The sequence below is a fragment of the Brienomyrus brachyistius genome, chromosome 4 (assembly GCF_023856365.1).
Source record: "Brienomyrus brachyistius isolate T26 chromosome 4, BBRACH_0.4, whole genome shotgun sequence".
Classification (NCBI taxonomy): Eukaryota; Metazoa; Chordata; class Actinopteri; order Osteoglossiformes; family Mormyridae; genus Brienomyrus; species Brienomyrus brachyistius.
In genome coordinates, this window is record NC_064536.1 from 18,449,620 (window position 1) to 18,477,234 (window position 27,615).

At 44.2% G+C, this 27,615-nt stretch overlaps 1 protein-coding gene across 5 annotated transcripts in view; it reads right to left on the reverse strand.

Annotated features, from left to right (window-relative positions):
* The window catches only part of LOC125739617 (tripartite motif-containing protein 16-like), a 144,745-nt gene extending 121,289 nt beyond the window's left edge, over positions 1 to 23,456 (reverse strand). For 3 of the 5 annotated variants that reach the window (XR_007397218.1, XR_007397217.1, XM_049009908.1), the window contains exons 1-6: positions 22,809 to 23,455; positions 17,962 to 18,057; positions 17,206 to 17,439; positions 16,875 to 17,034; positions 16,442 to 16,501; positions 9,662 to 10,227 (exon numbers count right to left, since the gene is read on the reverse strand). Coding sequence is in view for 2 of the 5 variants with exons in the window: in XM_049009908.1 (XP_048865865.1) it covers positions 9,692 to 10,227; positions 16,442 to 16,501; positions 16,875 to 17,034; positions 17,206 to 17,439; positions 17,962 to 18,057; positions 22,809 to 23,399 (1,677 nt within the window). In the remaining 3 variants the exon portion in view is untranslated. Of the gene's footprint in view, positions 1 to 9,618; positions 10,228 to 10,956; positions 11,833 to 16,441; positions 16,502 to 16,874; positions 17,035 to 17,205; positions 17,440 to 17,961; positions 18,058 to 22,808 lie in introns of those variants that run through there. The other 2 variants (XR_007397216.1, XM_049009909.1) reach the window with 2 other exon arrangements.
* Between the last annotated feature and the right edge of the window lie 4,159 nt (positions 23,457 to 27,615).

Sequence of the window (27,615 nt, forward strand, 5' to 3'; positions counted from 1 at the left end):
CACGGTATCCACTACAGGGAGGATTGATAACCTGGTTTCGAACACCCGCCACTACATCAGCCTAAACCAGACCCCAGATCCAACGCCGACCCGATATTTGGCTCTGTCCAAGCGAACAGAGTTTTCACTTAACTCGCTGCGGGGGGAATGCCCAGTTACTCTCCCCCGCTCCGGCGTCCCAGCGACTCCTTCCCCGACCGAGCGTCTCGAGACGCGATCGCCACTCGGGGTGCTCCGCTCTCCAGTATCGGCTCCCCTGTCCACTCTCCGGTGCGTCTTCTCCCGACGCCTCGTCCGGTGTCTCTTCTGTCCTTTCCCTGGTGCGCCTTTTTCCGGTCTCGCCTCCGGGTCTCTGCTGTCCACTCCCTGGTGCGCCTTTTTCCGGTCTCTCCTCCGGGTGTCTGCTGTCCACTCCCTGGTGCGCCTTTTTCCGGTGTCTCCTCCGGGTCCCTGTCCTAACTTCCAGGGTGCCTTTTCTGTAATGCGATCCTCCCCCTTCACTTTCCCAACCAATCCCAACCATTGTTCCAACGCCGCAATTGTCAAGGCAATTAATTAGTCCCGCGATCCCGGCTGACGTACCAAAGGCACAAGGATATAAACAAAACCCACGTGCCCATAATACCCACGTGACACTTACACTGTAATGGTGCAGATTGTACGCAAAAGTATGAATCAGCCTTTAGTCTGGGCGGCCAGTAGGCAGAGCAGGCTGAGGCATTTAAATACCTGGGCACAGTTATGGACGCCTGCATGTCATTCCCTCAACATGCTGACCTTGTGTTTTAAATGGCCCAACAGCTCCTGCACCTTCCACACAGGCTCATGAGGTTTAATGTTAGTAAGAGAGATTTAACTCTGCTCACTTATTGGATCTGTTCTCACCTTAATATCATATGCTGGTAAATCTCTCTTACAGTCAGACCTACATCAGTCTTTCTCGGGTTGTTAATCAGGCCAGATATCAGGGGCAGCTCAGCTTTCACTGCCTGAGTTGTTCTCCCTTGATCAGTCACTAGGAAAGACACTCTTATAATACAGGACTCACCGCAGGACCCATAAGTTTTATGTCTGACAAACGGCAACAAAACCATGTGAAGGTTTGGCATGAAATATCAGGCGAAACATCAACACAAGCAGATGGCTTCCATATTAAAGGGATGGGAGCAGAAACAGCTGTGGGCAGCAGAGGGCGCTCCACTCAGAGCCCCGAGCTTCATGGGAGGAGAGCAGGATGCGTGTGTCACTGTGCATGAGAGTGTGCATGTGAATGTGGGTGTGTGTCACTGTGCATGAGAGTGTGCATGTGAATGTGGGTGTGTGTCACTGTGCATGAGAGTGTGTATGTGAATGTGTATGTGTGTGTGTGTATTTGTGTATCTTGATTGAATAACTGACTACAGAAGATGGATGGATGGACAGATGGAATTTACAACCATACTAAAGGGTAGCAGAAGTACTTCTGACACTTGAACCCTGATGATAAGTACAATTATTTATTTAAAAGTGCATCAGTTTTGTACTTAGTGGCATTTGCCAAACATGCTTGTAAAGGTTAATTCTGCCAGAGGTCAGTGCTGTGGGTTGGCATTTGGCTCAGTGGCTTATATCACTTTGCTCGTGTGACTAAGGCCCTTAACCCCAAACGCACCAGTGACTGCCTGCGTCTGCCATCTCAAAAAAAAGTTTGTTTGTATGACATCATCTGCTGAATGAATACAAATGATTATTAACTTCTTTGGCCCTGGGTTAACGGCGTCTTCTGCCTTTCATTCACTATTAATTGTTTCTATTACTATTGTTACCTTAATCTTTTGCTTGTTTCTTTTTCAATCACTTTATGTAACATCACTGTATTAGTTAGTTTGGACTGTGAATCTGTTCTGCTTTAAGGTCTCTCTGTTCAGATGACCTCAGGTCGAGGAGGAGCTGATTAAGGTCTTTTCCAGCTATGATAAAATAAACCTTTTCCTAGTGTCAGCCACACTTCATCTTCATAGTGTTTTCCCCAAACGGAGCCTTCTTCCGAGTCTGTGTTTGTGTGCGTGTCTCCAGATCTGGCTGGAGACTGAGATGGGAAGCAGATTCAAAGCGGCCTTATCTCCAGCTTTGTGTTTTGTCCACTTGCAGTTTCTCAGACATGTCCAGTATTCCGGAAATAAATTTACCTTCAGATAATTATCTCTTCTTCCCTGAAAGTGCTCCTGAGAAACTCCCTTTTCAGAGCTATAACTTTGTCATTTATGACGGCCATATTCCTGCAAGTGAATCACAAACTATACCCTCCTCCGGTCTGCACCTTGGGCTTCTGATTACTCTCTATATGCATGCTGATATAAACTCATAATATCTTCTATCATTACACAGCTGATCGGCCACCAAACACATATTTACATTTTTTTTTCTACAATTCAAATTCAAAAGATTGCTGATTCAAATTCCATTGCCAGAGGTTTGTTGGTTCAAATCCCACGGTCAGAAGGTTGCTTGTTTATAACCCTTTGTCGGATAACTGATTTTACTGTTGGGCCCTTGGGCAAGGCCCTTAAGCCAAAGCTGCTCCAGGCATCAGCTGACCCTGCTTACTGAAGGGTTCGTCACTGTGGATAAAAGCATTTGCTAAATAAACAAATATAATAAGATCGCCAGACATCAATTCTACATCACTAATATAGTTGTGGACACAGAGGCCCCACAGAAGCTCTTATCTTGATCTGTCAAGGCACAGGGTGACCTGGGGGAAGAGAACGTTCTGCCTGAGTCCATTTCAGTTTTGTGGGGCTGCGTGTGTAGAAGCCTGAACCTAGAAGCCTGTGTCACGTGCCTCTTCTCTTCACAGGACCCCCCAGTGTTTGCAAGCTGGGAGCAAAAGCTGTCTTTATGACAGAGAGTCCAGCAAGCAAAGCATTCTGGGAGGGTGCAGAAACATGAACAGGACATAGATGTGCGATTCCCATGGCGGTGTTCCAGGGACTGACCGGGGGGGCTGGGAATTACCACTGTCGCCCTAAAAACCCACATCTTGTCCGAGTGGTGAGGAACTGACATACATTCTGAGCCCCTCCCTCTGGGATCAGGGCTGCCATCATATTTCAGGGTTCTGTTTAGGCAGGGAGGCGTAGCCTCAGTCTGGGTCATACCTGAACCTGGAATGTGATGAGCAACCACTTCTTTAATATTGATAAACTTTAGCAATCACACTTATTGTAATTAAGTTATTTTTAACAGATGCTTTTATCCAAAGTGACATAAGATTGAGAAAGCAGGTCTCTGGAGAAATTGGGGGGGTTAAGGGTCTTGCCCCAGGGCCCAATGGTGACATCATTCTGCTGACTGTGGGATTTGAGCTTTGTGAGTCTATACCTGCTTAGTCACACCGCCCTAAGTTTGTTGCTCAACTCTCTGCTTTCTCAATTATAAATCGCTTTGCAAAGAAACATTTAGAAAATAAAAGTAAATGCTTCTTTTTTGCAGTGGAAAAAATCATCAACAGATAGTTTAAAACGTTACGAAAGTGGGTCTGACCTTCAAGCAGCTTCAACAAAACATGGGGGGGGAGACAAGGGACGTCTTGATATAATGTAATCATGTGATTACGTTTGCAGCCAAAATAAATGGATGAAAGCAGAATGGAATATGGGAGTATGGGGGACGATCCTTTTATAGCATCCAGGTTTTTTAATGTTTGCGAGTTTGATTATGCGGCGAGGAGCACAGCGCCAAGTTACACGAGAAAATAAGCTGGAGGAAAGCAGCAGGCAAAAGCCTGACCGAGACGCAGCCCTGATACACGCTGCTTGGCGGCTGGGGAAACTTGCCGCGCATCAGCCCTCCGACGGCTGTTTCAGCTCACGGCAGGAAGCCGCCATCTAGTGGTGCGCTTTGGGAATTGCATGTAGTGCTAGAGTTCCTGGATGTTATTACAGTGTCATGAAACTAAAGACTCATTGTGGTTTGACTCAAATCACAATATTGTGCAGTTTTGGGATTTGCGTGGTTGTTTTTCCGCTCGTCATAACAGGTCCTGAGAGCCTAAACATGCTGCTGCTGAGCTCTGTTACTGTTATTCTTAAGTATTATTTTTAATAATTGTTGCGCTTGGACTCGATCTTTGATTCAATGTTTTGCCGTCTTTAATCTTTCCAAGCACTTCGGATACCGGGGCGACGCCCAGCACCGTATCAATTTGCTTCTTCATTTGTATGTCGTTTTGATAAAACGTCTGATTTAAATGTATACACAACAGTAACTATGAAAAACAAATCCTGATAGTTCTTTCTCTGGTAGGTCTCTCTAACCTTACGCCCCTGGGAGAAAAGCCTAGTGTCACGTGGGGTTAAATGTAAATGTGTAGTTTTCTGGATCTTAATCTGTAGGTCAGTTCATCGTTTACCCAGAAGGTGGCAGCACATGAACACTGCAAAACTGCAAGTCTGGAATGTCATTCCGTATACAATAGTGCGCTATACGTGTATTAAAAAACTACATAATTACATACATAAATAAATGTTCTTCTTTCCAAAAAGAATAGAAGTATGTCTACACAATATTCCCAAATCTAAAAATCCCCCTTGGCAGCATGTTACGATGTAGTTTGGTTTTGTTTAAGCTCCATACTTTCCCAGAATTACCCTGGACTGCATCCAGTACTGAAGCCCATAGAATCAAACACGAAGCTCACATAACTTGGCAAGAGGCCCCTGAATTAGCTAAAGTGTATGGAGTTTTCACCTCGGCTCATGGGGATTCAGAGAAGACACAAATGATCGCGAACCCATGTGTGATTTACAATGAAAGGTGACTGAACACAACGCACAGCCTCTGTAATGTCTCCACTGTCCAGCAGGGGGTGCCACATGAAAGCTGCCCAGCAGGAGTAAACAGGCTTCCGGAGATGATGCACCGCAGTCCCACAGTACTCCATTCTTAAGTGCTGTAATCTTGTGGTCCCTCTACAGGGCTGGACTGGGACAAAAAAAGGGCCCTGGCATTTTTGCTTAGACCGGCCCACCACAATCGGTCGGACACAACCAACAAGTACACCATCGTTGCGGTCCCTGTAGATATGCATATCTACTGTTCCATTCCCAAAAATTGACTATACATAAGGACAGAGAGAAATGATTGAATAATTAAAATAATCAAATAGCATCATCTAAGTTTTTCTAGAGAAGGGCTGTCGACGGCCGTTATGCGTTTTAAAGGGTTACCATTAGAATAGTCAGCAGAAGTTGCAAATGAATAAGTTAACTCTGCTAACCTAGCTACAAAAACAATGCAAAATAGCTTATGCTGTGTAATTTGACATTAGCTGACTGAGTCGCTAGTGCAGTAACAGACTGATAATATGACAGACTTTATAATAGTGACAACGATTAGTTTGTTTTATTATAATTAGGGGTGGGCATGGATTATTTTTTTTATCTAGATTAATTTAGAAATTAATCATTTGAATTCTGCCAAAGACATTCAGAATATCTGTGCTACCTAAATAATGATTAAAAGTAACTAGTGTTTCAGGGGGTCGTTAGAGAATGTTTTGTTTCACAGACGTACTTGGTGATTTTAATCCCCTCCGAATCTGCTATGTCTGTGTTTTTCTCTCACAACATCTGTAATAATTTCCAAATGCGATTCTGAATGTCTTTGATATACTTTTTCATTCTTTCATCATAGCTTGCATAGTATAAGACCCAGCTCCCAACTTTGTGAATAGATCAATATTTTTTTTATCGCGCAATAAGAGTCTCGCATTAACACAGCACGTTAACGCCGATAACGGCCCACCATTAATTGTAATATTCATTAATTTAGGTAAATCATCATCTTCCTCGTGGCCCAGCCAGGCCCACACACGCTATCCTGCTGCATCCGCCCTGTTTAACACTCCCTTCCTGTTAAATCATGTAGCTACCATGCTTACCGTTTCAACTACACTCTCCTCCTGCTCACTCTGTCTCTGTCCCTCCTTGACTTCACTGTCAGACACCTGCTCTTCTCCCTGGGTGCCGCCATGACTAGTCACCTCTTCTCCATGTGCTATGTTCACCTGTTTAGTGTCATCAGGCAACGTTACTGTTGGCTTGGAAACCGAAGCTACAGCACTAAACATGTTGGTTATTTTTGCACATGTTGAGGCATCAACCTCTAGATTTTTTTTTTTGGCCCACAACTTCTCTGCACCCCCCTTGCGCTTTTGCCTCTCCATCCTAAATCCACTGATTTCTGGCTCTGGCCACTGACTGCATCTGACACAAGAAACAGAGGGGGAGGGGTGGAGCCTGTTAAGAGATGATTAGGCCAGCCCAGTGTCAGTATAGAAAATGAACCAATGGGCCGATGTCCCTGCTTTATGGGCCGGTCGTTGGACAATTTAAAAAAAATAAAAAATTCATATCAAATCGACCAGCCCCCAAGTGCGTCGGCCCACCGGGCATTTGCCCTGTATGCCAGATTACCAGTCCAGCCCTGTCCCTCTATACCTTAGTCTCATAGTCCCTAGTGCCCAATTCCCCCTTTGCCCCACTTCCATGATCCACAAGTCCCTAGTCTCCTTGTTTCTTAGTCCCATAGTCCCCAACACTGTAGCCCCGTTTCCCCTGGTCCCCTATTCCCTTAGTCCCATAGTCTCCTAGTCCTGTGGCCCCTAACCCCATAGTCCAGTACTCCTTGGTCCCCTAGTTCTTACTCCCTATTCCCTTTGTATTAAGCAGGGAGCAGGATTCTGAGGCCATCTGATATGCTTTACAATGAAGCTGTGCTAAAACCAGTATATGCATGAGCAGTGACCTCTGCTGGCCCAATCGGGAGGAGACGGGACAGATCGTCGCAAGTACTAAGATGTGATGCATCCATCTTCCAAACATTTATCACAAGGGTATCCCAGGATACAGGAAACACAGGGTACAAAGCTGGGGTCTGTGTTGTCTTGCTTATTTTTATAATCAGCAGACGAGGCGTGTAAACTCCTTTTAACGCACTTTATTTCTACTACATTTTTAGTACCGCCATCAGTGCTACATTCCTTAGCCATGCTGCTCTCCCCCGTTGCCCCCTGGGTAACTGAGTTCTTCCCGAACTATACTCATAACATAACAGGGTCCACCATGGATAGAATGCCATTAAATCACAAGGCACACTCACAGTCATAGACTCTGGACAGTTTACAGATGCCTGTCAGAGTAGCTTCAGGAAGAAACCCATGTGGGATAAAGAGAGCAAACAAACGCCACACAGACAGTGTAGGAGAAGGATGGAAACATTCGACACTGATTTGATTTGATTTGATTCAAACCCTTTATTGCTGTTGCAATATACCATGTCACTAGTCACAAGTACCAGCGAAAAGCAGGCCATCGCCCGACCTTACATATACAACATCACAGTAGGGGGTAGACCGGCCGGGAGACAGGGGAGGAGAGAAGAAGAGAAACAGGATGACATGAGGAGAGAGGAGGAGAAAACACCTCAGCAACATAAGCTCATGGTCACTACACCGTACAACATGAAAAGACACGACTCGCATCAGGTGAGGGAATGGGGAGGTGGAGGTAGTCCAGCATAGACAAACAGCCATGTCCTGCAGCCATGGAGGCGCTGGTCACAGACCCGCCTGTTCACGCTGGGGGTATGAAGCGGCGAAGGCGTTGGATGGGGGGAGGGTGCAAGTCCTTGGGATTGGGGGAGAGGAAAGCAAGAGAGTCTCACTGCCTGTTCTTCCGGGGGAGTAATGGTTGTTGTATGTTGTATGGTTTTGAACACAAAAATGTCTGTGTTTGTGTCACCAGAGGGATAAATATCCCTGTTTACATGTGTGTCGCTGTCTGTAAGTGTATCACAGATGGGAGAAATGTTTGTGCATATAGGCTGTAAACCCTCATGCTCATGCATTGTAGGGGCAGCTCAGTAAGTGTAAGTGTCACTTTGCGGCTGCTGTCAGGTGCAGCATGAACGGACTCCGGGGGCCGGGATGCTGGATTATCAGGGGTGATTTATTAACAAAGAGCACAAACAGGAGAGAACAGAACAGAAAAGGACAATGAAACACTGATGCAGAGCCGAAGCCGGCGTGGTGGCTGCCACAGGATCGATTCCTCCCCCCTTAGCCGGGGACCCACCTTATACACCCACCCCCAGGGGAACAAGTGCACCACGTCTAAATTAGACAGGGGGGAGAGAAACAAACACGCGGCCAGCAGAGGCAGCAGCACAGAATGTGGAGCTCGTCACCAGAGGAAGGAGAAGGACGTCAGAGTAAGAATCCACCTTTCCTCTGTGTTCAGGGGTATATCTGTATTACTGCAATGCCACTGTGAGTGTTTTGTGGGACACATTGCATCTGATAATCTTATTCCTAAATTGTGTGGATTAAAAAGAAGATACTTAGACTAAAATATAAAGCAAATCAGGATTCCTAAAAAAGAGATTTTGTTCTTTTTTTGGTCTTTTGGAATCATATACAGTGCATCATAGATGATCAGGCATGTAGTGAAATCAGAATGCTGTCCACATTGGTTTAAATAAAAAATTGAAACGCTGCAGTTTGAATAACAAATCAACTTAACTGTCCATTCTCGTTGTTCCTAAATATGCATGTTTTTTTAGACTTCACAAAATATTAAGAATTTTATTTTAGAATATTTATCTAGATAATGTTAAATAATGACTGTACCCGTTAACCATATCTAACGTGTTGTGATGGAGACGTTAACTGAGGGACTGCAGCGTCTCACGTGCTGCGACCGACGGGAAACCCGCAGTTACCTCAGGACGGCAGTAGGGGGCGGACGTGAGGTTCAGCCGTCTGAAGTTAAACCGTATTTTTTGGGAGAAATAAAAATGTGTTCCGGTTTATTAATCACTTGTGCAATTATTCTCTAAGGTAGTAAGGACTTAGTTCGGCTTTTAATTATTCTTTCCCCGTGTATAATGGGAGTCAGAGAGACGCCGTTTGCTAATTAGCTTGTCAATTGTCAGGTATAGCAGTTCACAGGTTTACTTAGGAAATTTTTATTCTTGCTTGTTGTATTTTGATATTTTAATCTAACGTGTCACTGATGTGATTCATGACTTTTGTTTTTAACTCAGATATTTCTTGCTTTCGCTGTTATGTCTCCCGTCTCCTTTTACATGGTTATTATATATGCTGATTTAATATAATCAAGTTAGTTATGTTCAATTATAATAAAGTGAATTTATTTCATTATATTATATGATTTATGTTACTCAGTTACCTCACGCTTTGAGCAGAGCAGAACCAGGACATTAATAGGATGGAATCGAAAGCTTTTATTGTCAGTGTAAAGGTAGGAAATACAATATACAGACAGAAATATATCAAATGTACATATACAGGGGAGAGGAAAAGCCCCCCCACTCATCAGGCTTACATTTCATTACATTTTATTTTATTCAGAATCAGAATTCACTCTATTGGTACAACTGCATTTACTATGAATTTGTTCTGGCAGTTTTGCTGCATTAACAGACAACATAGAACAAAAGTCATTTTGCATGAGTTTGGCAAACTGAACAAAAATTCATTTATTTCTGTCTAACATACGTCACACTTCAGACAGAGTAAAAAGGGTTATACTGGTTATAAAGCAGAGATTTTACCTTTTTTCCGTGGAGAAGCAGCGACATGTGACACTCTGATGAGGTAAAAATGATTCCTCCAGCACACAGTGAGCTATCCCAGCATGCACAGCGACACGGGGGAGTTTGGATCATAAACCCGAAACCCTGGATAGAGGGGTTCAGTGAATGAGGAGGTGAAGCTGTACAGGAGGGTCAGTCCATCAGAGGAGACTCTGTAGAAGGACAGAGTACCAGCCGCCTGGTCCAGATACACTCCTACTCTGCGGGAGTCTGAGGGCTTTATGGGTATGAGAGTCTGTTTCTTATTGTGCCAGACAGAGTAACTGTCAGGAGAGCAGCTCAGCATCCATGACTTGTCATTGAATCCAAGCCGACAGTCAGCACTCCCTCCTTTCCTCCCGATTCCTTTATAAGTCACTGCTATCCGGGCTCCATCTCCACTCCACTCAGCCTCCCAGTAACAGCGACCAGTCAGACTCTCTCTGCATAGAACTTGGAGCCAGAAGTCAAATCTCTCTGGATGATCAGGATATGGCCGCTTTGCCCCCCGTGTCACCTTCCTGTTCCCCTCTGACAGAGACAGGAGGCTGTTTGCTGTGTTGGGGTCCAGCGTCAGCTGGCAGGAGTCTGTAGGCAAGAGGAAGAGCGATTAATCCCATGACGAAGCCCAGCATCTCCATCATTATCACTGTCACACCTCACACACTCACTAACACAGAACTCGCTCCAATACACACATTTTATTCCCAATATACTCATGTAGCCGCCCGAGTCTGCGGCGCTCCGGCTGCCCCCTGCGCTGTGAGACACGCCGCGCTGAGAGACTCTCTGGGGACCCAACTGCACTTTAGCCTGCGCTCTATTATTCTGTACGATAAATAAAATATAAAAACGAAGCAGGAATTCAAGTATGTGAAATACCTCAGGAAATGTCGGACGCCGCGCGACGCCGGCGGGAAGAAGCTGCGCGTGCTAAATTAATAGCCTTAATTACAGGTGAATAAAATTACAAACAGTATTCATCAGACATGTTAATAATAAAATTATATGACAAAGATCACCACCAGTTTGTCTTTACGTCACAATATGAACATTTTTCAAACCAATTTGGACACACACCTCCCTCCAACAGCACGCGGACGCATCTAGGCTTAAATGTGTCCTATTTAAGTAATATTTTCAGTAAATTATTATTCTGATATTCCATGCACACGTACCACAGCAGTGAGGTCTGTGTATGTTTCCCTACGTTTTACAAATTCAAAGCGCCAGTTTTGATCACCTGGCTGGCGTGAGATTTTCAATTCGGGTCTGCACACACATGCATACGCATTTATATGTATGTAACAGTTTTACCTTAAATTGCTTGCAGGGTTTGCAAACTACCCCAACCGTCGTCAAAAGCATCTGTGTTGTTTAAAGTGGACGCTAGCGTCCGCGGAGGAGGACGATGACGTAAAACGCATTATGATAAAAGTACCAGTCTGGGCGCCACGTGTTTTCTGTGTTGATTTCGGCTGCGTCTGTGCGCCTACATGAGGATACGCGACGCATGCGCGAGGTGCAGTACCACCAGAAATTGGGGTGGCAGTATGGTCACGTTTTGTCACTGGACATTGTGTTTATATACGATACAGATAATATTAAAGTAGCTTTTTTTATTTTTTAAGAATGGGTGGCCTGAAAAACTGTATATTTTCAGGGGCAAGAAAGAAAATATTCCAAACATTATTGTGCCCGTCTGTGTACAGTGGCTTCAAAATTAATGGCAGTATAAGTTTCTGAGAATGCAGTGTCGAGTACAAATTACAATGAAATTCTAACTTGAAATTCTTACTTTCCCACTTTCATAAGTAGCATTACTTTTCAATACAGTTCCATCCATCCATTTTGTGCCACTTATCTAATCTAATATATATAACATATAAGCTATAATGTAGTATATATTATATAATCTCTCAGCGTATATATATATATAGGAGCAACTCCACACCATCGGAGAGAGGCAAGCTGTGCTTAGCACGCGACTGGAAACTGCTGGTAGATATTGGCCAACAACTGGCGTTTCCTCATGAGAAAGCATGCTGGGACAGACATGCTTAAGGAGGTGATTAAAGTCTGTGAGGACACCAGCCAGGTGGTCAGTCCATTCTCTCAGCACACAGCCAGGTACGTTGTCAGGTCCTGCAGCCTTGTGTGGGTTGACTCTGGATAGAGGACTCCTCTCATCAGCTGTGTACAGACAGAGTACCTGGTCACTGGGGGGGGGGGGGTGTCAGCTCCTTATTCTGTACATCAGAGTCTGCAAAAGAGTTGTTTAGCTCCTCTGGAAGGGATTTACTGGAATTTCCACGGGGGCTATCTGGAGCACGGGGTTCGGGGGGTTTTGGTTTCGTTGGGGGGGTGGCGATTTTTGCTTGAAGTTGACTGTCCGGCACATTCCACCACTGGAGCGTCTGCAGAACTCTGAGATTTTTCATGTTTTTTGTTTACACCTTGCTCTTCATTTCCTTAGTTTGGATCAGTGTTTCCCAACCCGGTCCTCGGGGAACCACGGAGTGTCCACATTTTTTCTTCCTCTCAGCTCCCAGTGTGCCTGTACCAGGTATTCGGTGTTCCTGATTGGCTGGAAGCTGGGAAAGAGCAAAAGCATGGACTGTCCAGGGTTCCCTGAGGATTGGGTTGGGAAACACTGGTTTAGATCATAGCTAATGTAAATATGGCCTCTTGGGATGTCAGAGCCCTAAATACCCGGGAAAAAGGTCCAGTATCTCTGATGTTTTGAAAAGGCAGCGTGTTGATATTGCCTTCTTAATAGAGACCCACTTAGTGCAGCAAGATGCAATGCTGGTGGCCTCCAGGTTCTACAGGCTTGTTTCCTCCTCATCAGCTTCCTCTCGGAGATGTGGCTGCTCATTTTGGTTAGTTGGGCCCTTCAAATCCATATTCTCAAATTGAGAGGGACGCTGACTACAGGTTCTGTTATGTTATTTCTTACCTGGGGGGCAGGAAGGTCTGTTTTGTTGCTGCTTATACTCCCACCCCCCAGGCCACTCATTCTTCTTGGATCTGTCCAATCATATTCTTAGATTCCAGGAATTTAATTAAAGCTTATTATTGGTACTGATGCCAACGCCATTCACAATCCTGCCCTGGACAAATCCCCCTCTCTCCTGGGTAGCTGGATGCCCCCCTCCACCCGCTCCTTGTGTAAATTTGTGCAGGACCTGAATTTAGTCGACTCATTCTTCTGCTTCTCTGATTTCCTCTTCTCTATCTGACCACAAGTCTGCCTTCCTTCAGTTGGTGCTGCCTTCTCTACCTTCTCGGGCCCCGTGATAGAAATTTGATTCTTCTCTGCTTCAAAACCCTAAATTCATAACTTATTTAAACCCTAGACTCATAGAATTTATTTCCATTAATGCTAGCTGAACTGATGACCCAACCTACTGCTGGATGGCTGTTCAGGGCTTCCTTCATGACGCTACGGTTGCCTTTGCCAGCGGTTTGGCTCGCGATAGTCGTCAGAATATTTCTGAATCAGAAAAGCGTCTATCTCAGTTAGAAAGTGTGTGTTCTGCAGTGGATGATCAGGATCATGAGATCCTTTTTACAAGTGTAAGAGCTGATCTGAATTCTCTTCTATCTCACCGCACATAGTTTATGGTTCATTACACCAGGTTGCACTATTATGTTGCTGCTGCCAGGCCTAGTAAACTATTGGCTCTTAGGCTTAGGCAGTGTGACTCATTCTCAGCGATATCTGCAGTTAAAACTAAGGATGGCGTCGTCACCACTAACCCTCTCGAAATCAACAAATCCTTTTTTCAGTTTTATTCTGATTTACTCTCTTCACCTCCTGCCTCCCCATCCTCTGATCTCACCCGCTCTGCACATTTGCTTTGACTCTCTGCCCCAGTTCTAAGCCCGTTTCCAGTCTCTATTCCCTTCTCCACAAATCCTCTTACAAACCCCTCTCTGTCACTTCCGCCTGGCAGATGGAGCTCTCCCCCACCCCTGTGTTATCCTGGAGTGTCATTTTTCAAAACATTAAAACTGTTCTAAAAATCCGAATCATCAGCAAACACAATTTAGATTTGTCCATAGATTGTACCGCACTCCTAGGTAATGCCATCCCATGGCACACCTTGGGCACCCGGGTTCGAGTCTTCGCCTGGGTTACATGTGTGCAGAGTTTGCATGTTCTCCCCATGTCGTCGTGGGGTTTCCTCCGGGTACTCCAGTTTCCCCCAACAGTCCAAAAACATGCTGAGGCTAACTGGAGTTGCTAAATTGCCCGTAGATGTGCATGTGTGAGTGCATGGTGTGTGAGTGTGCCCTGTGATGGGCTGGCCCCCCATCCTGGATTGTTCCCTGCCTCGTGCCCATTGCTTCCAGGATAGGCTCCGGACCCCCCGTGACCCAATAGGATCAGCGGTTTGGAAAATGGATTGATTTACCCATCTAGACATCAATTTTAAAAATATTATCTGACTCTGTTACATCTTTATTTTCACTGTTTCTACTGGTATCATTGTTTTGTCCTCAACTTCCAGCTGCACTCTTTCTGGGGTTGACATATATATATATATATATATATATATATATATATATATATATATATATATATATATATATATATATATATATGTGTGTGTGTGTGTGTGCGTGTGTGTGTGTGTGTGCGCGTGTTTTTTTTTTTTTTCCCGCTTACATGCTGTCTCAGGGTATGGGGGGGATTTTTGTTCTATGTTAAAATTGTTAAATAAAAATTTGATCACAAAAAATGCCCAATTGAGCAGGAAAACCATGGACCTGGCAACCCTGCGTATGTAATGGTTTATAGATACACCTGTAAAGTGTGAGATGTCTGAATGGGGTTATACTCTGATAACGGCCCTCATAGAACAATCAGATTTCTTGGTCGGAACTAACTGTTATAATGCATTATGAATGTGTTTATAAATTACTAAATTACTGTCCTTAAGTAAAGTGTTACCAAAATTGTTTATTACAGTTAAGCAGACGACACACAGCTCAACATTACAGTGTCCCCATGTGACTATAGTGTCACATATAAAGGGGGGGGGGTGTAGATATCTGTTTTCTTTCTCCTCCCTTTCCCAGATCTGTCAAGAACAGGATTGCTGCTGCTGGCTGTTAAGCCCTATCCATCTGAAATACAGGGCAACCCATCATTGGTGCTCAATGTTCCAGTGGAAGATCTAACCAATCCCGACTAGCCTCTTCCTGATGGGAGGGGCCTAGCATTCAAAGCTGGCTGTGTCTGTGTCTAGGAGGGCAGATATGGTTGTGTTGTTAGTCTCATTTGGTGAATTTGGTGTCTTTGATACTCTCCTCCTGTCTTCTGCAATCCCCCCTCCCCCCCGCCCCCCCTTGTGAAACTGAAGAGGTAAGAAGTGTGCACACATACATTAACATGTAGGTCCTCTCTCTGTATGAACACACTGGGTTAGAGGGCGAGTGCCACCTTCTGTATTTATGTTCGGGTGGGTAAGCCTAGTGTAGTCTGGGTTTTTATTTTCTATCTTTGGTTTTTCTTATAATCTTTACAGGGTAGGGAAGAGCTGTTATGTTTTGTTAATTTCTTTCCTTTGACACGTCCATGTTCTTTTCCCTGGGTCTGGCCCATCCTCCTGTGTTCCAAGCACCCAAATCCCTGTATTGGTTCATTCAGAAAGACCGAAAGCTATTGCTCACCATGATTCCATGAAATTGAAATCTACTAATGAAGCCAGAAATCTTGGTGTAGTTTTGGACTCAGACCTAAATATGAAGTCACATAAGGACAATTACAAAATCAGCTTCCCACCATTAAAAACATAGCAAGAATTGTAGGATTTCTCGCTAAACCAGACATAGTAAAGCTTGTTCATATGTCTATTTTCTGAAGGTTAGACTATTGTAATGGTGTCTTTGCAGGTCTTGGTTATAAATCAGTCAGACAGCTGCAGCTCATCCAGGATGCTGCCACCAGAGTCCTCACTAACACCAAGGAAGTAGAGCATATCACACAGCTCCTTAATCACTGCACTGGCTTCCTGAGCATCATAGGATTAATAATTAAATATTACTTGTGTAAAAGGCACTAAATGGCACTAATCTCCTTGAACGTTATGAAGCATCCAGACCCCTGAGGGCATCTGGGAAACATTCACTCAGTGTCCCAGAATGAAGACCAAGCAGGCTGAAGCAGCTTTTAGTCTCTATGCTCCCTGTCTGTGGAACAAGCTTCCTGAAGACCTGAGGTCTGCTAACACTGTCAGCTCATTATAATCAGGGCTTAAAATGTTACTGTTTGCTGCAGCTTTTCAATTGTCAGTCAAATTAAGCAAGAGTTTTGTCATACGCTGCCTCTACAATGTAACTTCTTTTTAGTTAACTATTTATTTGGTTTTTTTGGTTTTTTGTTTTGGCTTTTAGGCATTTTAAATTTGTCTTTTAAATTGACAATCAACGTGTTTGTAAGTCCCACACCAAAGTTCCGAATTACCAAAAAGGTATCCCAGCTGCGAGGGTACTTTGGGTACTGGTACTCGACCCGAAGTCAATGGAAAAGGGAAAGTACCAAAAGTACCGTACCTGTTGCAGTGGAAAAACACCCTGAATAAACTCGCCTTGCTTCACATTGCATTGCAACTGGATTCAAAGGTTACTGACAAAAACAGCTCATGTAAATGTGAAAGACCAGGAGGCAGCGGGAGAGAGAAAGAGAAGCTCCACTAGCAGAAGAAAATGAAACACAATAAAACACAATAAAACACAATAAAACACTACAGCTCATACAGGGAGAGAGAAGCGAGTGTGTGAGCAGACTCACATTGTAAGAATTCTGATCTGGTCGTGGGCACTAATACTGGTAGGACGGTGTCTTTGGTAACTAGAAGGAGACAGAGAGAAACAGGGATGTGAGTAAAAGAAATTTACTTGTGGGAGATGGACGTCACTCACTGTGGAGACATCAGCAGTAGGGTATTATCATTATCAGGGACAATAACAGGCATTTTATCAAACTGCAAATCATGGTAAGTTGCACATAATACAGATTTTTTGGATTCTGTAATGTAGAAGAAACACAAATCGTGTTCTGGGTTTTGCAGACTGTATTTAGAGCTCACAGGTTTTCATAAAGATTTAGTCTTATTGGAAACAGAAACTGACTTGGTCACACCAACGTGAGGCTGACTGTACTGCACACTCTCTGCATGGTGTATAATAACAAGAACAGACTGACAGTGTTTTTATTTATCAACCTGTATGGTGGATCTCTGTCATTTTCTTTTCGCAAACATTCTCCAGTTGATCCTTCAGCTCAGAAACCACCTTCCTCATGTTCTCAAAAGAACAGCGTGGACTGACGGAGATTCTGGGTCCAAATCCAGCTTCAGGGGTGACAGGAAGACCCTGGTACCTCTACAGACACACAGTCTGATTAAACAGCTTCATTAAAACAAATGTGTATGGCAATCTAATGAACAGGACCATTAACATCTGACCAATGACAGACTAGCTGAAATACAAATGAGAACATGCATCCATTTGAATGATCTGGTTTTCTATTTGCCAAAGTAGCTGTTCTGTTACCTGGAGGAAATGGATGTGATCCTCTGTGTGTGAAAGCTGCTCCAGCTCAGAGTGTTTCCTCTTCAGTTCATCAATATCCTGCTTCAATCTCTTCATGTCTCCTTCAGTCTGGCTCACTACAGCCTTCTCCTGATCTCTGATCAGCTTTGTCACCTCAGAGCGTCTTCTCTCAATGGAGCGGATCATCTCAGTGAAGATCCTCTCGCTGTCCTCCACTGCTGACTGTGCTGAGCTCTGTTGGTGACATAGGGAACAGAGGACGGAAAATTACAATTGGCCCCTTTTGAGACTCCAGAGAGCCTCATTGTACAATAGAGATGTGAGCTGTCAGGAGGTATAAAAACAGCACAGGGCTGGGGTTTGGAACGTCATGATGCTGGTTGCCTCAGGTACTGAAACCCAACCAGCAGAGACTGGTGGCTGTATGGGGCAGGTTGGTTGTCACCATTAGGTCTCAGTTTAATAGGTGACTTTCTTGGTGTTTATTTGCATTATGCTGGGTTGTGAAGAGTTGCATTTTTCTCAAATGAGCCTTTTATGGTATTTTTCTAAATAAACAAGGTACTACTGCTGCAACACTTAGTTAAACTCTTATCTAGCAACTTTGCTGCATAAAATCACTGACCCAGAATAACCCACAGAAGCATTAATTTGATTAATCCCCACAAGTCTGTAGATTTGCAATCTGTTGTATCTGAGAAACGATTTATTATGATCATAAGCCAGCTGTTATCTTCTTCTCAGGTTCATACTCACAGTGATTGAGGCCACAGCCTCTCTCAGCTCCTGCAGCTCCTTCTCTCTCATCTGAATTCTCTCCTGAAATTCCCTCTGTGTTTCACCCATTTGTTTCTACAGATAAGAAACAAGATGACAAAAGTTTCTTTTTTTAGTTGAGATTATATTCATTAATCATCCTGTCCAGGGTGGATCCCAGCCTTGTGCCCTATGCTGCCTGGGAAAGGATCCAGGTGCTCCCCATGACCCTGACTGGGATTACTGGTTAGGAGATGGATGGATGCAGGGATATTCGTAAATGATTTATTGACCGTAAGTAGGATAAACTGGACATAGACCCTTTCATCCTGTTTCCACCTGGTATTAACATGCGTCCTCAGTGATCCAATCAGAAGTGGACAGCAATAATTACAAGTGTGAAGGCACCCAGGACACATTAAAGATGCATTGAGATCCGGTCACTGAAACCACATTGGGAGGTGGTCTGAGCTGCATATGGCCACATTCTTATAGCAATGTGAAGGCGAATGTGTCCTGGGCTGCATTGCAGGACCGGCTACTCAACTGACGTCCTATTAGATTGATGTCAGATCGCATGTCAGTTGAGAATGGGCCACTGTGTAGTAAACTGCATTGTGAACAACAATAATGCATCTTTTCTCCTGCAACACTAAAAACTCTGAATCTGCTGGGAAGTTGGTTTCATTTTGGACTGTTGTGACCCATTCATATGGAAACCATGTCATAGTGTACATCACTGATGTCCCATGCAAATTCAGAACAGAAAATGTGTAAAATGGGATTTATTAAAGATGCTTCAGAATTTGCACAGATCATATATTTAATGTGCATGTTGGGGTGCAGCCTGGTGCAGACAGGGAAACAAGGTGATGATGCACTTAAAGGCTCCAACACAAAAGGAATTAAGGAGACTGAACCAAACTGGAAAGACACACAATAAAGGAACAATAAGGGGTCAAAACTCACCAGGGATAAAGTAGCTAAGAAAATGACACGTAGACTAACAGAGGGAATGGGGCAGCTAGTGATGTTAAGCTTGACACTGAAGCTCCGAGGTATGTGCCAAAAAGAATGATACATTGCGTTCTGAAGCACAGCTTCAGTTTCCTCCGTTCCTCCCTAAACACGTGACCATGGTCATCTGAAGCTTCATTCTGCGCTCAACCATCTGACTGCTTTGGAAACTGAAAATGAGGCGCAAACCTCATTGCTGGTTTTGAACGTGTTGTAGAACAAATATTTCTCTGCACACACACTGCAGCATAAGGTTTCATAACAAAAATAATTTAATAATTTATTATTCATGATTTAATAATAATATAATATGATAATAATTATAATAACAATTAGTTATTGTTGTGTTCAAGGTTCAGGTTTGTTGCATGAATACATAATATTAGATTTGGGTGAGGGTATTACCCAATAATCTGTATAATTTTCTCAGTATAGAGACCAAGAAGCAAATGATTGATGAGGCTTTGGTCAATATGACTGTGAAGGATTCACAACCCTTCACCATAGTGGATAACGCTGGATTTAGGGAGTTTCTGGGTATCCTGGATCCAACCTACATTCTCCCATCCAGGCAAACATGAAAGTGTTTGGTGACAGAAACATTTAAGATAGAAAACGAGAAAGCAAAGGAAGAGGTGAGAAATGCCAAAGCAGTAAGACTAACATCTGACATGCGGACATCCATACATATGGAAGCGTATTTAGCAGTCAAATGCCATTTTATAAATGATAAGACTGAGCTGTCGACTGTATTATTGGGAGCAGGAAAATTCCCAGAGTCTCATTCTGCAGAAAACATGGCTGCAGTCGAGGCAGCCTGATGGAGGAGTGGGGAATACAGAATAAAGTCTGATGGCTCACACTGACGCTGCACAAAATGTGATTGTCTGTGTCAGACACACAACCTGCATTGTACATGCACTGAATTTGGCTGTGAAGAAGGACATTGATCAGACACAAGTACCTGACGATATCAGATCCAAGACAAGACAGATTCTGTGTGATCAACTTCAGAACCAGTACAACTGCTAGAGAAAAGCTTTGTCAAATTCAACTGCTGATGGGCAGAACCACACTCAAAATGGTCCAAGAACTGGAAACCAGCTGGAAAAGCACCTATTCAATGCCGTAATGATCACATGATCAAGGAGAACCAGTTGGTGCTGCATTGGTCACTCTGAAGGCAGAGCTCACTACCCTGACCTCAGAGGAATATCACATCATTTATGAGTGTCTGGGTGTTTTATGACATTTCAATGAGGCATCTGTTACACTTTCTGAAGAGAAGAGAGTATCAGGATTCAAGGTAATTTCTCTCATCCACATGCTTAGACATCCTGTGAATCTGAAACCTTCCCAGACACAGAATGTCAAGACCCAGCAGTTGTGCAAGAACCTCTTGAAGTTGCTCACTGAGAGGATGTCAGTCTATGAGACCATGACCATAATGACACTGGCCACACTGCTGGATACAAGATATAAAACTGCAGGTTTATGTAGCAAATCTAATGCTCAGGCTGCTGTGAGACGCCTTACAGCAAAGTGTGTGTCCAGCATAAGATTACAGCAGGCCCAGCAAAACCCATCCACACCAACATGCATCCAGCCACCAGAACCAGTGCCTGGAGGAACCTCATCTGCTACTGCAATGCACACCGGTACTGCAACCATTCTGCAGCACATGCTACTGCGCAGGTTCAGCAGTACTTCAGTGACCCAAATATATTGCGTTCTGAAGACCCTTTGCAGTTCTGGGATATGCAGATGGCTGTGCATCCACACTTATATGAACTTGCATTATAGTTTCTCTGCACTCCAGCAACCTCCGTTCCATATCAGTGGATATTCTCTAAAGTGGGAGAAGTTGTGAATAAAAAAACACAACCAACACGATGTTCAACAAATACTGTTCCTTTACAAATATCTTTAGTCCAATGTCCCCTCGAGTTACACATGCACCCCTTCCCAGGTAATTCAAAGGTTGCCCAAACCACAAGAAATTGCACCCAAGTTAATCAGTATATTTACATGCATAAAGCACTACAGACCACTGTTTACCTAATTGTATATATTCTGATGTACAACACTCAGTCAAAGTGAGCTGCTATTTACTTATTTGACCCCTCAGTGTCACTACTGTTCACCATTTAGAAAAGCTTTGAGTACTGAACCATTGTTTGACAGACTTGCTTCAGAAAGCTTTGTTTTGCCATCACTATGGGCAACTAAGGGAAGAAAAACCACGAAAAGCAACCAGGTAGAAAAACAGGCTGTGACTAAAGACAATGACCTAACATTCCACCACCAACAGACAAACAATGAATCAGCATGAAAAAGGACGACAAGCACTTAATGCAAAAGACAACCGAACTAACGAAGAGGCAGATGTGACACATAAGACAATTAACCAGTAACAATGGTGCAAGGAAAACAGGCAACAGGTGCAGTAACTTATACTAATGAACACAAAACTAGGGAAACTCCAACAAACACTGAAAGTAAGAAACACTAATCACACACTAGGAATTCAACACTTAGAAAACACAGAAACACGTGGAACATAATAAAACAAGGCAGAAGCTTCACAAGGAGAACAAATAACTAATAAACACTAAGAAGAATAGAAAACCAGTAATTAAATGATAGAGGTGATGTTTGCTCCTGATCTGCCTCAAACCCATGACCAGCTGGTTTCAGCCTCTATGTCACACACTCATCCCATTGAGCCAAATGCAGCCATGTGGGGAAAAGGAAGAACACACTAGGGCCAAAGACGATGAGAGGACAAAGGGGATGGACAGCGATGGCTGCTGGCCACACGGGGAAGAGACACAAGGACAGGCACTGAGACGAAGCTTCATTATTTATGTCAAAGCTGCTCCGCGCTTTATTAATATTAGTGAAATGTGCCGGTAAAAATGACGTGAAGGTAAAATTAAAGCGTGTAGGTAAGAATGTGTGTTCAGTAGCCTAGAAAATGGATGTGTGAATAGAAACATATAATAACAGTGTAATTGTTTATGTAGTTTTATATTGGGCTGTCTGGGGGCTTGAATTAGTCCCACTGCGGCCCTGACTACTTTGCTCCTTTTACTTCACGCTCTGGGTGTTTCATGTTCACTGCACCGTTCTCAGTAAACTCTACACACTGGAGTGTGTAAAATTAAAATCCCAGGATGGTGGCTGTTTCTGAGGTGATGGAGCTGCTACTCCTATGCTGAGCTCCATTTACTGGGAGGTCAGAACTCGGAGCTGGGAATGACGTCACAGACGAGTTAAATATGTTCCAGTGCCGCAAGTCGGACAGCAATTTAGCAAAACCAGGAACCAGTTTCAAAAAGCAAGATTTCTTGTTTAGCCAGATAACTTGCTGTATTTAATGTGTCCCAGTTTAAATGGCCTTTTCCTTCATTCACTTATATCTATCCCAGACTACCTTAAACCCGACAAGCTACCCAGCTAAGCAAGACATCCTGCTTTCTGAAACGGGTCCCAGTTCTAGTGGTTAATTGTTAGCCACTGTATGTGTGATCACACCATATTTAATCCCTCTTAGCTCACACATGTTAGCCATTCAGGTGCTCAGCTAAACAGTAAGTGAACCTGTTCACCCTGATTGCTGACTGTGATTCTACGTGATTCTATGTTTGAAGGAGTTTCAGTAGCAATTCAATAAGAACTTTTTAAACTTTCACTTTCAGTTAATTTTTATTTCATTTTACCAAAGCAGACTTGAGTGATTTGTAGCAATTATACTAACATGTTAAGACAAAAGTTACTTTCATTTAAAATAAATTTTATAATTCATATAAGAGTATTTCTGCCCTGACCTGTATCTCCGTCCTTCCTGCAGCAGCTGAGACTGTATCATGGCCTCTGTGTTCATCCATCGTACAGAGATAACAGATACACTGCTGGTCGGTGCGGCAGTAGATCTCCAGGGGTTTGTCATGGTGGGAACAGACCTTGTCCTGCAGATGTCCAGTGGCATCAGTCAGCTTGTGCTTCTTAAAAGCTGGAGACTCATAGTGAGGCTGGAGGTGAGTTTCACAGTAAGAGGCCAGACACACCAGGCAGGACTTGACAGCTTTGTGTTTTCTCCCAGTACAGAAATCACACTCCACATCTCCAGGTCCAGCATAATGGTCAGTGGGAGTAACTGCTTGTAGTCCAGTTTTCTTCAGGTTCTCCACCACTTCAGCCAGTATGGTGTTTCTGCCCAGAACAGGTCTGGGTATGAAGGTCTGTCTGCAGTGGGGGCAGCTGTAAACTCCAAGACGATCCTCCTGATCCCAGCAGCTCTTTATGCAGCTCATACAGTAACTGTGTCCACAATTGATAGTCACTGGATCCTTCAGTAGATCCAGACATATTGGACAGCTGAACTGGTTCTGATCCAATGTGGAACGAGCTTCTGCCATTTTACCATGAACACTGATATGATTCAGTTTCGTTTTCTCTCGCTTCCTGCTTCTCAGGCTGCAGTAGGTGTGGTTTTGGACTGAGGCCAGACTGAGAAGAGCAGACTGAGCAAACACTGGAATTTGAGTGTATGACTGAAGTAATACAAAAGACAAACTATACACACACACAGTTTAGACTAGATAATCCGCCTGAAGTTAAGCAGGTTAAGGTCTGGCCAGTACTTGGATTGGAGACCAACTAGGAAAATGTGGTGGCTGCTGAAGAGATGTTAGTGTGGCCAACAAATTAGCCGATTCTGTGGTCTGTGTGGATCACAGTACAGTGATAGAGACACTGTGCTGTAAAAAGGGTCTGTCCTTTAAATTAGATGTAAAACTGAAGCTTTCATAAGTACTATCAATGTACTGGTGTGTTTTATATGTTGTTCAATGTAATATTGTAAGGCTGCAGGCCTTGCAGGCCCCGTCGGTCTGAGATCTGGCAAGCCTGCCATTTTCCACCCAGTGTCCTAAGGCAAAGGTCCACCAGCTCCGAGAAGACTGGACCCAAGTCACCTGATCGCTACATCAAAAGGGACACCTCACCCCCACTGGGTGGCCTGAACCCTGCAGCCAAATTCCAGCGACAAGGCCTGACTGGCTCAAGACACAGATACATCCTACACTCACTAACTCACACTAACACAGGAGGTATCACCACAGACTAACGTTAGGGACACATACACCCATGTTTGGTCTCGTTTGAATGGTCACAGTACGACGGGCACAATACTCTCCACCTTAACGCAGTATGTTCTCACATAAGAGAAATAATGAAAGTAAGACTAAACCCACCAAAGTGGAGGATCTTATCACCTGATGGAACAAAGGAATTCTCACGTTCCTCCTTAAGTGATTCCATTGGCTGAGCGTCTGAGAATTGATAAGATCAGCAGTTCTCCAGGACACACACACAAGAAACAAATGGTCCCTAAAATAATCAGGATGGGGTGCCAACCCACTGCAGGACACACTCACGCACACCTACAGACAGCTTGGTAACACAATTATCTTCAGCATGTTTTGGGTCTGTGGGGGGAAGCCAGAGTATCTGGAGGAAACCTCACGACGACAGGAAGAACATTCAGATACTCAGATACTCAAACCCTGGTTCCAAGGGTGTGAGGCAACAGTGCTCACCACTGCACAAACATGCCACCCCATTTTAGGCTATATTGACAGTATAGCCAATTCAGTTCAATTATATAAGTCTTGAGAATATATGGGGAAAATTAATTTAGAAAAAGTGGTTTTACTTATAATTGTGAAGAATTTCCAGAAGGGTGCAAAGCTCGGTATGTCTGTTTTGCCAGAGTTTACAGGCTGTAACTCTGGACGGGATCCTGCTCTCAGAATCCCAGCTCCCTGCCGGTTATTGGTGGACCCTTAAGTGGGATGTTTCTGAGGCCAAATACAGCAGAAAATCATACACTTACATATATAACATCATGTGCAATTGTATGTCATTCAAGATCATTGTGTGACATCGAAATTCCGATTAGCAATTTGAATTCAGCGCGGAAGTACTTTATGTTCACCTATTCTAAGTTTTTTGTTGGGTATTTTTTGATGGGTATTTTAGGTCACCCACTGTAATCTATGTGTTTATTACTGCCTGGAAGGGTAGCTAGCCAGTTGAAGGTGGAAAGTTGGAACTTAGAAGCCCATCAGAGGTGACTAGGTCAGCAGGTATTTGAACAGCCCTATTAAGTGAGACTTTGAATCTGAGGATGCATTTTTATCTGCTATAGTACACCTAAGGTATAACTAATGCATAGTTAGACTGTGCTGAAAGCCATTCATTGCCAATGGTAATTTAACAACCAAAGCATGGATGAATTTTAATCTTCACCCCCTGTAGTCAGTGATGGCCCAACCTTATTCAGGGGCCTAAGTAAAATGTGATTAATTTTATTGTCATTAAATCTCCCTTTCCTATCCAAGCACATGGGGTGCCCCCTGGTGGCCATTGGGTACTAAGCAGCCACTCAGGTTGCTTATGCCTCGGGCTGACCCGTGCCTGTAGCAGCACGAATAACCAGTGCCGCAATTTCTTTGTGTGGAGGAAGCCTTATGTTGACATCGCGTTAGTCAGTGGCTGCACCAGTTAAAGGACGTGGTGCAAGTGATGTGTGGCAAGTGTTTGGGAGCCCCCACCCCCCCCCCCCCCCCTTTAAGGGCCAGAGCTGTTTGCAATGTCCGAGAACTCCCTTACTGGAATGTGACAGTGATCAGTTACAGTTAGTTGCCAGTTCTGGGGCATCAAAACCCACTGATCAGTATGTTGTTGACATGCGCATTCTGCTGGATGTTTTTTTAATTTGCAGAAACATTTGCAAATGAACCAGATCCATGACCCTGAGAATCACACCTCTGGTGTATTATAATTGTCTCAAAACTTAAATCGAACCATAAACTCTTCCACAATGGCATACATTGTGGGACAGGTATTTTTTTGTCTGTTTCTGAAAAAAATTAATTGTGAGGACTGCAATAACATTTACTAATTACAAACAAACAGCAATGCACCCAGGCATGGCTCTGCGGGTTCGGACACTGTGACTGTAGCTAGAACAGTGCCGGCTGAAACCCACTGGCCAATAAGGTGATTTTGCCATTAGGTCGCAGTTGTACGTCACTTTGAATAAAGTCCTTAGCTGCAGAGTGTTACATGCAGGGCTCCATATGAAGCTCACCCACTCACTTGAAGTGCGTCATTTAGATGAGAGTCGAGTATAATTACTGAATACTATTTCAATGGCTAGCAAAAAAGTTGCATGTCGGATTACATTTTTACTCAACTGGTCTAGTTGGCTAGTGCCAAAAATTCTGAAGTCCCACTCAGTGCTTGAAGTGGGCTTGTACTCACCGGTACGCAATGCCAGCACCTCTCTGCTGTTCTCTTCAGAATGCCAACACCTCTCAATATCTGCTGGTACTGAATGACAAGGGGAGTGTCGGCACCTGGTACTGAATGACAATGGCAGTACTGGTACCTGGAACCAAATAACAAGGGCAGTACTGGCACCTGGTACTGAATGACAAGGGGAGTGTCGGCACCTGGTACTGAATGACAAGGGCAGTACTGGCAGCTGGTACTGAATGACAATGGCAGTACTGGTACCTGGAACCAAATAACAAGGGCAGTACTGGCACCTGGTACTGAATGACAAGGGGAGTGTCGGCACCTGGTACTGAATGACAAGGGGAGTACCGGCATCTGGTACTGAATGACAATGGCAGTACTGGTACCTGGAACCAAATAACAAGGGCAGTACTAGCACCTGGTACTGAATGACAAGGGGAGTGTCGGCACCTGGTACTGAATGACAAGGGCAGTACTGGCAGCTGGTACTGAATGACAATGGCAGTACCGGCACCTGGTACTGAATGACAAGGGGAGTACCGGCATCTGGTACTGAATGACAATGGCAGTACTGGTACCTGGAACCAAATAACAAGGGCAGTAGTGGCACCTGGTACTGAATGACAAGGGGAGTGTCGGCACCTGGTACTGAATGACAAGGGCAGTACTGGCAGCTGGTACTGAATGACAATGGCAGTACTGGCACCTGGTACTGAATGACAAGGGGAGTACCGGCACCTGGTACTGAATGACAATGGCAGTACTGGTACCTGGAACCAAATAACAAGGGCAGTACTGGCACCTGGTACTGAATGACAAGGGGAGTGTCGGCACCTGGTACTGAATGACAAGGGGAGTACCGGCATCTGGTACTGAATGACAATGGCAGTACTGGTACCTGGAACCAAATAACAAGGGCAGTACTGGCACCTGGTACTGAATGACAAGGGGAGTGTCGGCACCTGGTACTGAATGAAAATGGCAGTACTGGTACCTGGAACCAAATAACAAGGGCAGTACTGGCACCTGGTACTGAATGACAAGGGGAGTGTCGGCACCTGGTACTGAATGACAAGGGCAGTACTGGCAGCTGGTACTGAATGACAATGGCAGTACTGGTACCTGGAACCAAATAACAAGGGCAGTACTGGCACCTGGTACTGAATGACAAGGGGAGTGTCGGCACCTGGTACTGAATGACAAGGGGAGTACCGGCATCTGGTACTGAATGACAATGGCAGTACTGGTACCTGGAACCAAATAACAAGGGCAGTACTGGCACCTGGTACTGAATGACAAGGGGAGTGT